The sequence below is a fragment of the Sarcophilus harrisii genome, chromosome 5, assembly GCF_902635505.1.
Source record: "Sarcophilus harrisii chromosome 5, mSarHar1.11, whole genome shotgun sequence".
Taxonomy (NCBI): Eukaryota; Metazoa; Chordata; class Mammalia; order Dasyuromorphia; family Dasyuridae; genus Sarcophilus; species Sarcophilus harrisii.
Genome location: NC_045430.1, coordinates 65,491,359 through 65,504,887, shown reverse-complemented (window position 1 = coordinate 65,504,887; position 13,529 = coordinate 65,491,359). Strand labels below are relative to the sequence as shown.

At 34.1% G+C, this 13,529-nt stretch overlaps 1 protein-coding gene across 2 annotated transcripts in view; it reads left to right on the top strand.

Annotated features, from left to right (window-relative positions):
* Window positions 1-13,176, top strand: part of ANKRD16 (ankyrin repeat domain 16) — a 33,603-nt gene extending 20,427 nt beyond the window's left edge. Inside the window, exons 5-7 of one of the 2 annotated variants that reach the window (XM_031939980.1) lie at window positions 4,442-4,603; window positions 9,779-9,857; window positions 12,501-13,176. In XM_031939980.1, the coding sequence (XP_031795840.1) occupies window positions 4,442-4,603; window positions 9,779-9,857; window positions 12,501-12,655 (396 nt within the window). In that variant the 3' untranslated portion in view covers window positions 12,656-13,176. The remainder of the gene's footprint in view (window positions 1-4,441; window positions 4,604-9,778; window positions 9,858-12,500) is intronic. The other variant, XM_031939981.1, reaches the window with a different exon arrangement.
* The last annotated feature ends 353 nt before the right edge of the window (window positions 13,177-13,529 follow it).

Sequence of the window (13,529 nt, the reverse complement as noted above, 5' to 3'; positions counted from 1 at the left end):
TTGGGGCATGACCCACAGTTTAAGAAGCTTTGCTTTTTGATAATTTCTCTTTTTTTGATTTAACATTTTATTTTTCCCCAGTTATATGTAAAAACAATTTTTAACATTTGTTATTAAAACTTTGCGTTCCAGATTCTCTCCCTTCTTCCCTCCCCATTCCACCCCCATTGAGTATGCTAGCTTACATATAGATATAGGTTATACAGATATGGTCATAAAGGTTTGAAAGAAACCAGGGAAGCTGGAAAACAAAGATGAGGTGAGCAGACCCAGCAGTAAGCTACTGCAGTAGTCCAGGTATGAAATGATAATGACTTGTCCCAGGCCATGACAGAGGAGAGAAGAGGGCTTATAGGAAAGATGTGACCAAAGTAGAAATAGCAAAAGCTGGCGACAAATTGGCTATGGAAGAGTGAGAAGGAGTGAAGTGTTTGAGGATGAGATCCGGGCAACTGGAAGGATTGTGGTACTCTTGACAGTAATAGGGAAATTAGGAAGAAGGGAAGGATTAGGGGAAAAAATAATGGCTTTGGTTTGAAATAGATTGAGTTTAATATATCTAGGGGCATCATTGTGGAGAAGAAAATGGCAAGCCACACTGGTATGTTGGTCAAAAAAAACAAAAACAAATGGAGCATCAAAGGTGGCTGAAAAATGACCAAAAACATGGAACATCCAGTTTGAGCTGGTTAATAGGCAGTTAGAGATGTGTGAGTGGTGGTCCAGAGAGAAATCAGGGCTGAACTACTCAGTGATTGGCATGAAAATTTGCTTGATGGTAAAGAAACCTGTACAAAGAGCTATTATCCCTGCCCTTATGTTTTAGAATAAGTGACACTTACTTACATGAACACCATCGAAAGAGCACCAGATTGGATGTAAGAGTTATCAGTGTAGCTGTGGGGATCTTGGACAAATAACCTTTTTCTGCCAAAGTTTCCTCATCTTTAAAATAAAAAGGAAGATTAAATTGCCTTTAAAGCCCCTTCACGACTAAGCTCAAACACAAGTTTTTACCAAAAATCTTTGTATAAGAGTCATGCTGTGAAAATTGTCTATGTGAAAACAGACCCAAAGATAAAATAAAGCACTCAAGAAAAATTAAATTTAAAAAAATATGCTTTAATCTTCTTTAAGATTATCTGCTTGCTTCTATCTATAATTGAGGTATCTTATTTGTACATATTTACATAAATGTGATCTCCCCCTTTAGAATGCTTAAAGGTAAGAATTGGTTTTGCTTTTTCTTTATATTACCAGCTAGTGCCTGACACAAAATTAAGTATTCAGTTAAAGTTTGTGGACGTAATTTAAGGTTTTCAAAATGTTTTACTTGTAGCATTTCATTTGATCCGCATAATGACCTTGTATATAAATCCCTATTTAATAAATGAGAAAAAAATCAGCCTAAGAGAAGCTAAATGCCTTTCCCCAGGTTGTGTGGTTCATAATTGTTTAAAGCAGGATGTGAACACATATTTTCCTGCCTCCTAATTCAGCATTCTTTACTGTGGATATTGTTGTTGTCATTTCAATTGTATCCAACTTCTCGGGTTGGATTAGGGTTTTCTTAACAGAGATACAGGAGTGGTCTGCCAGTGCCCTCTCTGGCCTATTTTACAGATGAGGAAACTGAGGCAAAATAGTGTTAAGGGATTTGCCCAGGATCATCCAGCTTATAAATGTCTCAGGTCATATTTGAATCCAGGAAGATCTTTCCTAGCTTTCTCCACTGCACCACCTAGCTGCCCTTCCACTGTGGTGCACTGTCTCCATAAAGATGTAGACAAAATGAAAAATACTGAATTCTCACATTAATGTGCAGAAAGACCCCAAGGTATCTTAATATTACTTACTCTTCTGCACTCTGAGATCCTGTCCGATTGGCCGCCTCATTTAGATCATTACTAACTCATGAATGGCCACCCCCCTGGCTGGGAGGCACTTTCCCTGTGCTTCTGCCTCCTAGAAGCCCTCTCTGCCTTTAGGATGCAACCCAAACACCATTTTCTGCATGATACTTTTTCTGATTCCCTCCAAATTACATATTACCTTGTATTTAACTCATTTGTGTGTAGGTGTATATTTATTAACTTTATATTTATTCTCTACATCTGCATATATTTTAACTACATTTCTATTGATACCTTTTAGTTTTTTAATATCATCATAGTTTTCTGCAGTTTCCTTCTCCCTCCCAGAGAGCCATCCTATATATAAAGTAAAATATATTGGTTTTTTTTATTAAAACTTTTTATTTTCAAAATACATACATGGATAATTTTTCAATATTAACCTTTGCAAAACCTTGTATTCCGATTTCCCCCCCCCACCCCTCTGTACCCCCTTCCCTAGATGGCAAGTAATCCAGTATATGTTAAACATGGTAAAATTATATGTTCAATCCAAAATAATATATACTGTTTTTAAGACCTGCGAGAAAAAGGGGTGGGGAGAGGAAAAATCAGCACAACTTTTCAAAACATTGAAAAAGATTGAAAACATATCACCTAGGGACCTCCTTCCTCCACAAAGGAGTAGATTGGGAGTATCTTCTTAATATGTCCTCTTTCGAGTCATATTTGAACTTTATCATTTTGCTACATTAATTTTTTTTTATTTTTGAATGTATGGTTGCTATTTACAATATTGTATCATTGTATATATTATTTTCTTGGCTCTGCCTTAAATCTTCAGCTTATGTAGATCTTTTCATGCTTCTGTATTCATCACATTCATAATTTCTAACAGCATAGTGGTATTCTATTACATTCATATGCCAGTTTGTTTAACCATTCTCCAATCCATATGTAGCTACTTTGTTTCCAGTTCTTTGCTATTACAAAAAGTTCAGCTATAAACATTTTATTGTATAGAGACTTTCTTATTAACTGTCTTCCTTAGCAGAATCTGGATATAGGGACATTATAATCACTTTATTTGCATAATTCTAAACTGCTTTCTAAAATAGTTGTACCAACTCATAGTTCTATCATCAATGCACATGGCTATCCCACAAACCCTCCAGTATAGATGATCACCAATTTTTTTTTCTGTCTTTACCAATTTGCAGCATGTTAAGTGAAATCTTGTGGTTATTTTTATTTTCATTTCTCTTATTAGGAGTGATTTAGAGTATTCTTTCAGGTGCTTGTGAATACTTCAGAATTCTTCTTTTGTGAACTGGTTATTGATATCCTTTAATCACATAACTATTCAATAAACAAAATGTTTTCCTATGCAGTCATGTGTGAATTCATTATTTTTCACTCTGCATGTTTTTATAAAGGTAGTTAATACCACAGTGGATTAAGTACTGAATTTGAAGACAGGAAAATCTGGTTTCAAATTCTGCTTCAAACAATTATGAGCTGCACAATCCTGGAAAATACACTTAATCTCTCTAAGGGTATACATATATTTTCATATATACTTAATCCCTTCCCCCATCATAACTTTAATTTACTTATCACATGTCAATACATTTCATGTATTTGTATCCCCAGAGATCACAACATAGTATTTTCACTTTTTTTTTTAATGTTGTTATTTGCTGGCTTGTTTTTTTCTTTCTCATTTTTTTCCCCTTTTTCATCTGATTTTTCTTGTGGAGCATGATAAATGTGGAAATATGTTTAGAAGAACTGCAAATATTTAACTTATGTTGGATTGCCTGCAGTCGGGGTGGGAGGGAGGGTTGAGGATGGAAGGAGAAAAGTTTGGAACATAAGGTTTTCGGGAGTGAATGATGAAAACTATCTTTGCATGTATTTTGAAAAATAAAAGGCTATTATTATAAAAATAAATTAAATAAAAATTTGTTATTGGTTAACTGAAATGGGAATAATAAGACCTACTTCGGTTTATCTAAAGTGTAGTAATCAAAAGGTTATAAAAGAAGTGAAGAGTCTTTCAGACCTACAATCTGTAAAATCTCTCTTACTATATGTAAAATTAACTCTCATACAGGGCAGCTAGGTGGTGCAGTGAATAGAGCACCAGCCCTAAAGTCAGGAAGAACTGAGTTCAAATCTGGCCTCAGACTTAACACTTCTTAGCTGGGTGACCCTGGACAAGTCACTTAACCCCAATTGCCTCAGCAAAAAAAAAAAAAATAAATAACTCTCATTGTGATTAAGGTAACTTGGAGCCACCAAGATGTGGAAATCAATCTAATCTGTCTTAGACAGATTCTAGTTGTATGACCCTTGCAAGACATTTAACTTTTCTTGCCCTCAGTTCTCATCTGTAAAATGGAATTGATAATAATAATAGCACCTACCTCACAGGGTTAGTACAATAATAAAATAATATCATATAAAGCACTTTTCAAACCTTAAAACACTGTATAAATTTTAGATGTTATATCACTATTACTCTTTGACTCTAATTTTCTTTTGAATTTGTCTTGATTCTCTCTTGCCTTTTTTCTGTCTCATAGGCTTGTTTCACAGCCAAGGACATCCTAGGTGCCCAAGCTTTACACAAGGCAGCAGTCACTGGTCAAGATAAAGCCATTCAATTTCTAGTTTCTGATCTTGGGGTCGGAGTTGATGAGAGAGTCACATTAAGTGGATACACAGCTCTTCACTTTGCATCTAAGGTTGGTTGTATTTTGTAATTCCTTATCCCTATCTGGCTCATTAGCCAGCTGCCTTCGTAGATAACTTTTAACAACTCTTTTATATTGGATTGGTTTGGTGAAATCACCTATGGCACAACTCCTATAGCAGGTGAGTTCTAAATAGTAATCCCTCTGAAATTAAAGACCGTAAAGTAAACATTTGCCCCATAAGGAACCCAAAGGTTCCACTGATTATCCTACATTTAAAAGTAATTGTATTTGTCAAGCAAGAGGAACTTGTTTTAAAAAAATACAAGGATCTGGAAGCAGAAGGAAAAATGTAAGAATATATATACCTAATTCAATCAGTCAAGAAGTAAACATTTATTAGGCACCAACCAACAAAAGGAGAAAGAGATGGAAGAGAAGGTATTTTGAAGCAGAAGATTCAAGTCAAAAAAATATCCCTCCCACCCTACCCCTACTAAGAGACAGAAGGAAATGCTGAGAAAATGTCTGCTCTTTCTCCTGTTTCCCTTTCTGTTATCTAACCATCCATAGACATTGTAATATAATCTATTGTATTTTTTTATCCAAATGTTTCTGCAATCTGAATTTTACCTCATCCACAAAGAAATTTGTAAATAACTAGAAATGCAAATTAAGGCAGTGAGACTTTTGCCTAGGAAATTTCCTAACTGGACGCTCAGAATGACTGATTGTACTTCTGACTTTTCAGGTAAAATAAACTAGAAAGCTGTACAAGAAAAAAACCACAAGGGCTATTGTATTATAATGTGATTACAACAATCTAATTATATTAATGGTGCCATAAGCCGTTTACTGGTTTGCAGAGATATATAAAAAGATAGCAAAAAAGAGGATTAGTAATAGAATTGGGTGGCCCAAAAAAAGAAAGAAAGAAAGAGAGGAAAAAAAATCATTTTTTCAAATGAATAGGAGAAAAAGGCAGACTTGAGGAAATTTGAACAAACAGGATAGCTTTCATAGTTAAATATGGGATCTATTATGTCAGACTTAAAACAAAAAATAATCTATGCAAAATAAATTCATTTTTCACGCCCAAGACTTTTTCAACTTTCTGTATATGGAAATTTTTAATCTTAAAAAAGCCATTACATTCATGATATATCTTGTTTCTACATTAAAAAAAAAAAAAAAGATGTAAATCTGTAAATTCTTGTATAAATTTTACTCAGTAGACACTCCTGATGTAGTATATCAGAAGTTATTACCCATCCTGTATGAGATTAGAGGTGGGGTATTAAAAGAATACGAATTTATATCTTATAATACATAAACTATAGACAATAAATAAGCATTTTGCCTCCAGGAACAGCATAATATAGTAGAAAGAATGCTGGATTTAGTTAGAAAACCTTCATTCAAATTTCAGTTTTGCCTATGTGTAACTTTGAACACACAGTGACTCTTGAACTGTTTCTCTATTTGTAAAATGACTGGGTTAAATTAGACTACTAAGGACCCTTCCAATTCAAAATCTGCAATCTAATGAGTTTTCTGTCAGGCTTTAAGAGCTGTGTTCTGTTATTACCCATCCTGTATGAGATTGGAGGTGGGGTATTAAAAGAATACAAATTTATATCTTATAATACATAAACTATTTAGACAATAAATAAGCATTTTGCCTCCAGGAACAGCATAATATAGTAGAAAGAATGCTGGATTTAGTTAGAAAACCTTCATTCAAATTTCAGTTTTGCCTATGTGTAACTTTGAACACACAGTGACTCTTGAACTGTTTCTCTATTTGTAAAATGACCGGGTTAAATTAGACTGCTAAGGACCCTTCCAATTCAAAATCTGCAATCTAATGAGTTTTCTGTCAGGCTTTAAGAGCTGTGTTCTGCTCACCAATTACAGAAATCAAACTACTGATTAATTATACCTATACTTTGAATTATTTTTTAAGTTACAATGATGAATTGGCTCTGATCTATGCACATTCTTATATCCAGTCACCTTCATGACCAAGGACATGTATATGTACAAAATTAAAATCTAGGATTAGGAGTATGATCTGCGTTTACAGAACAAAACCAATGTAATGTACTCACCAAGCAACTGGACTAAATCTAGGACCTTTTAGCCTCAATATAGTAACACTAAATAATTAAATTAACTAGTCACAAATAACTAATTTTAGAATTATTTAAGTAATCTCCTAAACTTATAAACAGAGGAATATGCGAGGTGTACTATATTTAGACTTTTTGATGCTATGTACTACATTTTCACGGTCTCTTTTTAATTCATCACTGCCCCATATTTCTATAAAAGATATTTAAGATAGCAACAAGTGTGGAACTTAGAATGATTTAACTGACCTATGTACAACAGGTAAATTCTAAGAGTTCTATTAACACCTGGATTACAAAAGAGGTTTGTACTATGTTCTCTACTATTATACAGTTGTTAAATTGGCCTCATTTTGTGAGATTTACACGGGCACAGAAGCAAATAGCTATCTTAGGTTCTAGGAAGCTTATATCTATGATAGTAAAAGGTTCTTTCCTATTTTTCTCCTCTTTCTTCTTTAAGCTTTTTTTAAAAGTGATGGAAAACATCCATTCCTATTAAAAACACTTGAGAGTATAGGAATAAATGGACTTTTCCTTAAAATAATCAGCAGCATCTATTTAAAACCATCAGTAAGCATCATATGTAATGGAGACAAACTGCAACCATTCCCAATAAGATCTGGAGTGAAACAAGGTTGCCCACTATCACCGTTACTATTTAATATTGTATTAGAAACGCTAGCTTTAGCAATAAGAGCTGAGAAAGAGATTAAAGGAATAAGAATAGGCAATGAGGAAACCAAATTATCACTCTTTGCCGATGACATGATGGTATACTTAGAGAACCCCAGAGATTCTGCTAAAAAGTTATTAGAAATAATCCACAACTTTAGCAAAGTTGCTGGTTATAAAATAAACCCACATAAGTCATCAGCATTCTTATATATCACTAACAAAATCCAACTGTCAGAGTTACAAAGAGAAATTCCATTTAAAGTAACTACTGATAATATAAAATATTTAGGAATCTATCTGCCAAGGGAAAATCAGAAACTTTATGAGCAAAATTACAGACCACTTTTCACACAAATTAAGTCTGATCTAACCAATTGGAAAAATATTAAATGCTCTTGGATAGGGCGAGCAAATATAATAAAGATGACAATATTACCTAAACTAATCTATTTATTTAGCGCTATACCAATCAGACTCCCAAAAAACTATTTTAATGACCTAGAAAAAATAACAACAAAGTTCATATGGAAAAACAAAAGGTCAAGAATTTCAAGGGAATTAATGAAAAAAAAATCAAATGATGGTGGCTTAGCTGTACCAGATCTAAAAATATATTATAGAGCAGCAGTTACCAAAACTATTTGGTATTGGCTAAGGAATAGATTAGTTGATCAGTGGAATAGATTAGGTTCAAGGGATAAAACAGTCAACAAATATAGCAACCTAGTCTTTGACAAACCCAAAGATCCCAGCTTTTGGGATAAGAACTTACTGTTTGATAAAAATTGCTGGGAAAATTGGAAACTAATATGGCAGAAACTAGGCATTGATCCATACTTAACGCCGTACACCAAGATAAGGTCAAAATGGGTTCATGACCTAGGCATAAAGAATGAAATTATTAATAAATTAGAGGAACATAGGATAGTTTACCTCTCAGACCTGTGGAAGGGGAAGGTCTTTATGACCAAAGCAGAACTAGAGATCATTACTGATCACAAAATAGAAAATTTCGATTATACCAAACTGAAAAGTTTTTGTACAAACAAAACTAATGCAGACAAGATTAGAAGGGAAGCAATAAACTGGGAAAATATTTTTACAGTCAAAGGTTCTGATAAAGGCCTCATTTCCAAAATATATAGAGAATTAACTCTAATTTATAAAAAATCAAGCCATTCTCCAATTGAAAAATGGTCAAAGGATATGAACAGACAATTCTCAGATGAAGAAATTGAAACTATTTCTAGTCATATGAAAAGATGCTCCAAGTCATTATTAATCAGAGAAATGCAAATTAAGACAACTCTAAGATACCACTACACACCTGTCAGATTGGCTAAGATGACAGGAAAAAATAATGATGATTGTTGGAGGGGATGCGGGAAAACTGGGACATTGATGCATTGTTGGTGGAGTTGTGAACGAATCCAACCATTTTGGAGAGTAGTTTGGAACTATGCTCAAAAAGTTATCAAACTGTGCATACCCTTTGATCCAGCAGTGTTACTACTGGGATTATATCCCAAAGAGATTATAAAGAAGGGAAAGGGACCTGTATGTGCACGAATGTTTGTGGCAGCCCTTTTTGTAGTGGCTAGAAACTGGAAACTGAATGGATGTCCATCAGTTGGAGAATGGCTGAATAAATTGTGGTATATGAAAATTATGGAATATTACTGTTCTGTAAGAAATGACCAACAGGATGATTTCAGAAAGGCCTGGAGAGACTTACACGAACTGATGCTGAGTGAAATGAGCAGGACCAGGAGATCATTATATACTTCAACAACAATACTATATGATGACCAGTTCTGATGGACCAGGCCATCCTCAGCAACGAGATCAACCAAATCATTTCTAATGGAGCAGTAATGAACTGAACTAGCTATGCCCAGAAAAAGAACTCTGGGAGATGACTAAAAACCATTACATTGAATTCCCAATCCCTATATTTATGCACACCTGCATTTTTGATTTCCTTCACAAGCTAATTGTACAATATTTCAGAGTCTGATTCTTTTTGTACAACAAAATAACGTTTTGGTCATGTATACTTATTGTGTATCTAATTTATATTTTAATATATTTAACATCTACTGGTCATCCTGCCATTTAGGGGAGGGGGTGGGGGGGTAAGAGGTGAAAAATTGGAACAAGAGGTTTGGCAATTGTTAATGCTGTAAAGTTACCCATGCATATATCCTGTAAATAAAAGGCTATTAAATAAAAAAAAAAAAATAAAAGTGATGGAAAAGACAGGGGAAAGGAGGGACATTCACAAATGAAAATGACATAAAAACATGGCATTTGTAAAAATATGGTTAAAAAAAAAGAAATACTTGGTGTGTTAGAATATATTTTTAGGACCTGATTTTACCTTTCAACTATGTAATTAATGTGTTTAATCAATCAGGAGGGACATACAAGTACAGTGAAGACTCTCTTGTCCTTGGGAGCTGACCTCAAGTCTAAAGAAGGAAAAAATCGATCTGGTAAGAATTTATGTCACTGATGCTCAAATATAAACAAAACTTTTTTAATTATTTTTTTATTTATTTTTTATTTATTATTTTATTATTAATATTTGGATCTTATTTGAAATATGAATATACTTTCTCCAAATAATCTGTAATTTCTTTGGTGTGAATATTCCTGGAATGATGCAAATTGCAACCCTGAGCCTTAGTAGATAGTTTCATGAGTTGCTGTGGCCCAAAAAAATTTATCACTTAGTGCCTGGGGAGAGTGATGATCTTTTAAAATTTAGCCGAACCAAAGCATTGTGGCTATGATCAGGTTTGTACCCAAAGCATTGATAGTTTGATAGGAGCTGATAGAACTTGTCAGTTACTACTTTAACTGATATATACTTTGAGAAAACTTGGGCACAATGATAAAGAAGCACAAGTAATATTTTAGCTGGGTTACATTTTTTTTTTTTTAAATTTGACATAAGACTGACATCCGTAATTTCACTGGCTAAGGGAACTTCTGGGAAAGGAACCACTCTCTACCAATGAAGATTATCAAATTATTTGCATTTATATTCTTATTTATCTAGAGCAGAGGTATAAAACTTGCCTGTGAACAAGCAGCCTCAAAACTCTCGGCTGTCATAGAACACTACTAAAATGTAATTAGCAAAAGGTTTAACAAAATAAAAATATAACACAACACAGATAAAGTTAATTTGTGTTTTTCTAAGTCAGTGTACTGCAGACAGGGATCCATTCCTCTTTGAGTTTGACACCACTGGTCTAGAGTGTTCATAGATTGCCTAGCCAGCAGATGTGAGAGATGGGAAGTGAAACTAGGTTTGCTTGGCCCTCTTTCTACAAAGCTTTAACTGCTTCCTTAATTTCACAAAACAGCTTTGCTGGATTAGTGTCTTCTAAAAAATGAGACCTTTTATACATTTATAAAATTTAATAGTGACTTCTTTGGACATCAGCCAGTTCTTGGTCATACCAGCAAATTGTACCTTGTCTATAGACTAATAATAAATTCATCATTCAAATAGTAAAAAAAAAATGATTTAGCATTTTCTGTGTACCAAGCCCTGGGGATATAAATAAAGCAAAATAAATTTTGCTCTCAAGAAACTCACAGTCTAAGGGAGAAGACAACTTAACAAAAATCTATGTATAAATAGGATATACACAGGCTAAGTTGTAGATAATCAACAGGAGAGAGTAAGAATTTTTTTTTAAAAGAGACAAATATTGATATAGAACTCTTAGATTTGCAAAGAACTTTACAAATATTACATCATTTTATCTTCACAACAACCATGGGAGGTAGATATTATTATTCCCTATTTCACAGACAAAGAAATAGACTGAGAAAGGTTAAGTAATTGAGGAATGAGAAGTATCTGAGGGAAGATTTGGATTCTTCCTGATTCCAGCTCCAACATTCTATCTATCTACTGTGCCATCTAAGGAGAACTAGGAAAAACCTTCTTTAGAAGGTGAAACTTTAACTGAGATTAGAAAGAAGTCAGGGAAGCAAGAAGGCAGAGAGGAGATGGAAAAGAACTCTAGACATGAAGGATAGGTGGTGAAAATGTCAAGAAATGAACTGTCCTGTGGGACAAACAGCAAGGAGTGAGTGGAGAGGAGAAAGGGGAAAGGTGGATAGGAGTCACATTATGAAAGTCAGAAAAAAACAAATACAGGATCTTATTTTGTCTCTACAAAGGAGCCCCTGGAGTTGATTAAACATGGGGGAGACATCAGAATTGTTCTCTAGAAAGATCAGTGTGACAGCTGAGTGGACGATGGATTGAGTAGGGAGAGATTTGTGCTGGGAAGATCCTGCCATTGACATCATGTTGGCAATAATCCAGGCCAGAGGTGATGAGGTCCTACAGCAGGGTGGTAATAGTATCAAAGGAAAGAAAGGGTTCTTTCTTTCCAGTATCTTTGTGTGTGTACAAGTATACAGATATACAGAAATATAGAATATATATGTGTATATATATATATATATAATATACATTCACACATATATAATCTATTTTCTATTATAAATCTAACCAAGGTAGACTGTACGTATACATTTCATATATATACACACATGCATATGCATATTATATATACACATATATATGTATATCATATATATCTACATATGTGTGTGTGTTTATAATATATGTCGTGTGAGTGTGTGAGTGAGTGTGTGTGTGTGTGTGTGTGTGTGTGTGTGTGTGTGTATAAACTCCTGGAGAGTTTTTAGAAAGGAAGATAACAAGTTCCATTTTGGACATGTTGATTTGAAGATGTCTAAAGGACATCCATTCAGGATATCTAATATAGATGTGAAAATGCAGTTCTAAAGAGTGATTAGGACTGATCAGATAAACGTGATCATCATCTGCATGGAAATGATAGTTGAATCCACTGGAATTGATGAGATCATCAAGTGAAATGTTAGAGAGGGAAAGGGGAAAAGGGCCCAAGACAGATCCTCAGGGAACATTTATGGTTGATGAGCATGATCTGGATGAAGATCTAGCAAAGGAGACTGAGAAGGAATGATCAGACAGAAGGAAACCCAAAGGAAAGCAGTATCACAAGTTCAAGACTACTTTAGATATGGTATATTAAGTTCATTTTGATCCTATCTTCCCTCAGCCCTGCATCTGGCTTGTGCGGGTCAACACTTGGACTGCATTGAGTTTCTCCTCCAATGTGGACTAAAGGACTCTCCAGACATTGAAGGGACTCTGGCTCGGGAGCTCATAAAGAAACAAGACTTTCTTTATTACTTTGACCAAAAAGTAGCATGACCCACAAATCCTCCTAAAAGAAGAAAATTTTGAGCAGCAGTGTTACTAGCTTTCTTGCTAATTTTTGGTTAATAAACATATGACTACTGAATTTGGACATCACTGAGTGCTTTCAACTTCTCCTTTATACCTGAGTAAGGATGTCTGTGATCATCAGGAAATAACATCCAGATTAACTTCTGGGAACCATAGAGCTTTTGTTGTATTCTAAACTCTGTTATGAACATGTTGTGAGATCCTGACCCAGCATACACTTCTTGCTTTGTACTTCAGTTTCTCTGCTTTTGAAGCTGATACAATAATTTATTCTGCTTCTTGAGGAATTTCTATGAGAGGAATTAGAATTTGCTCTTAAAAGAATCTTCTGACTGCTCAGAGAAAGGTATGAAAGTATTATATTATGGATGGGGTTAAGCCCTATTAAAATTCAAGTTTCATCTGAAATTTACTTTAGATTTGAGTAGTGATACTCTGCTGTTCATTTTGATTTATTATTTCATAGATCTATTTTTGAGTTGGTATGATTTCTGGTTTTGTTTTATGGAAAGGAAATATCTATTGGACCTTTATCTTTTCCACAATCAAAACACTCTCTCTTCCCTTTGAACTGGCCGTATTCCATCACTTCCTTTTTACCTCTGTTTCATAGAATACCTCTTCCTTCAAGATAGAACTCAAGCATTGCCTTCTACACAAAAACTTTGCGGATTACATGCACCCCCCATCAACTCCTAATGTTCTTCCAAAATGCCTTATATTAAACTATTTTTATTTATTTTCTTTATATTTATAAATATATATATATATGTATGTATATATAAAACACATCAGAGAGGATTCAAATTATATAACAATAAATTGCTAGTTCAAGAAA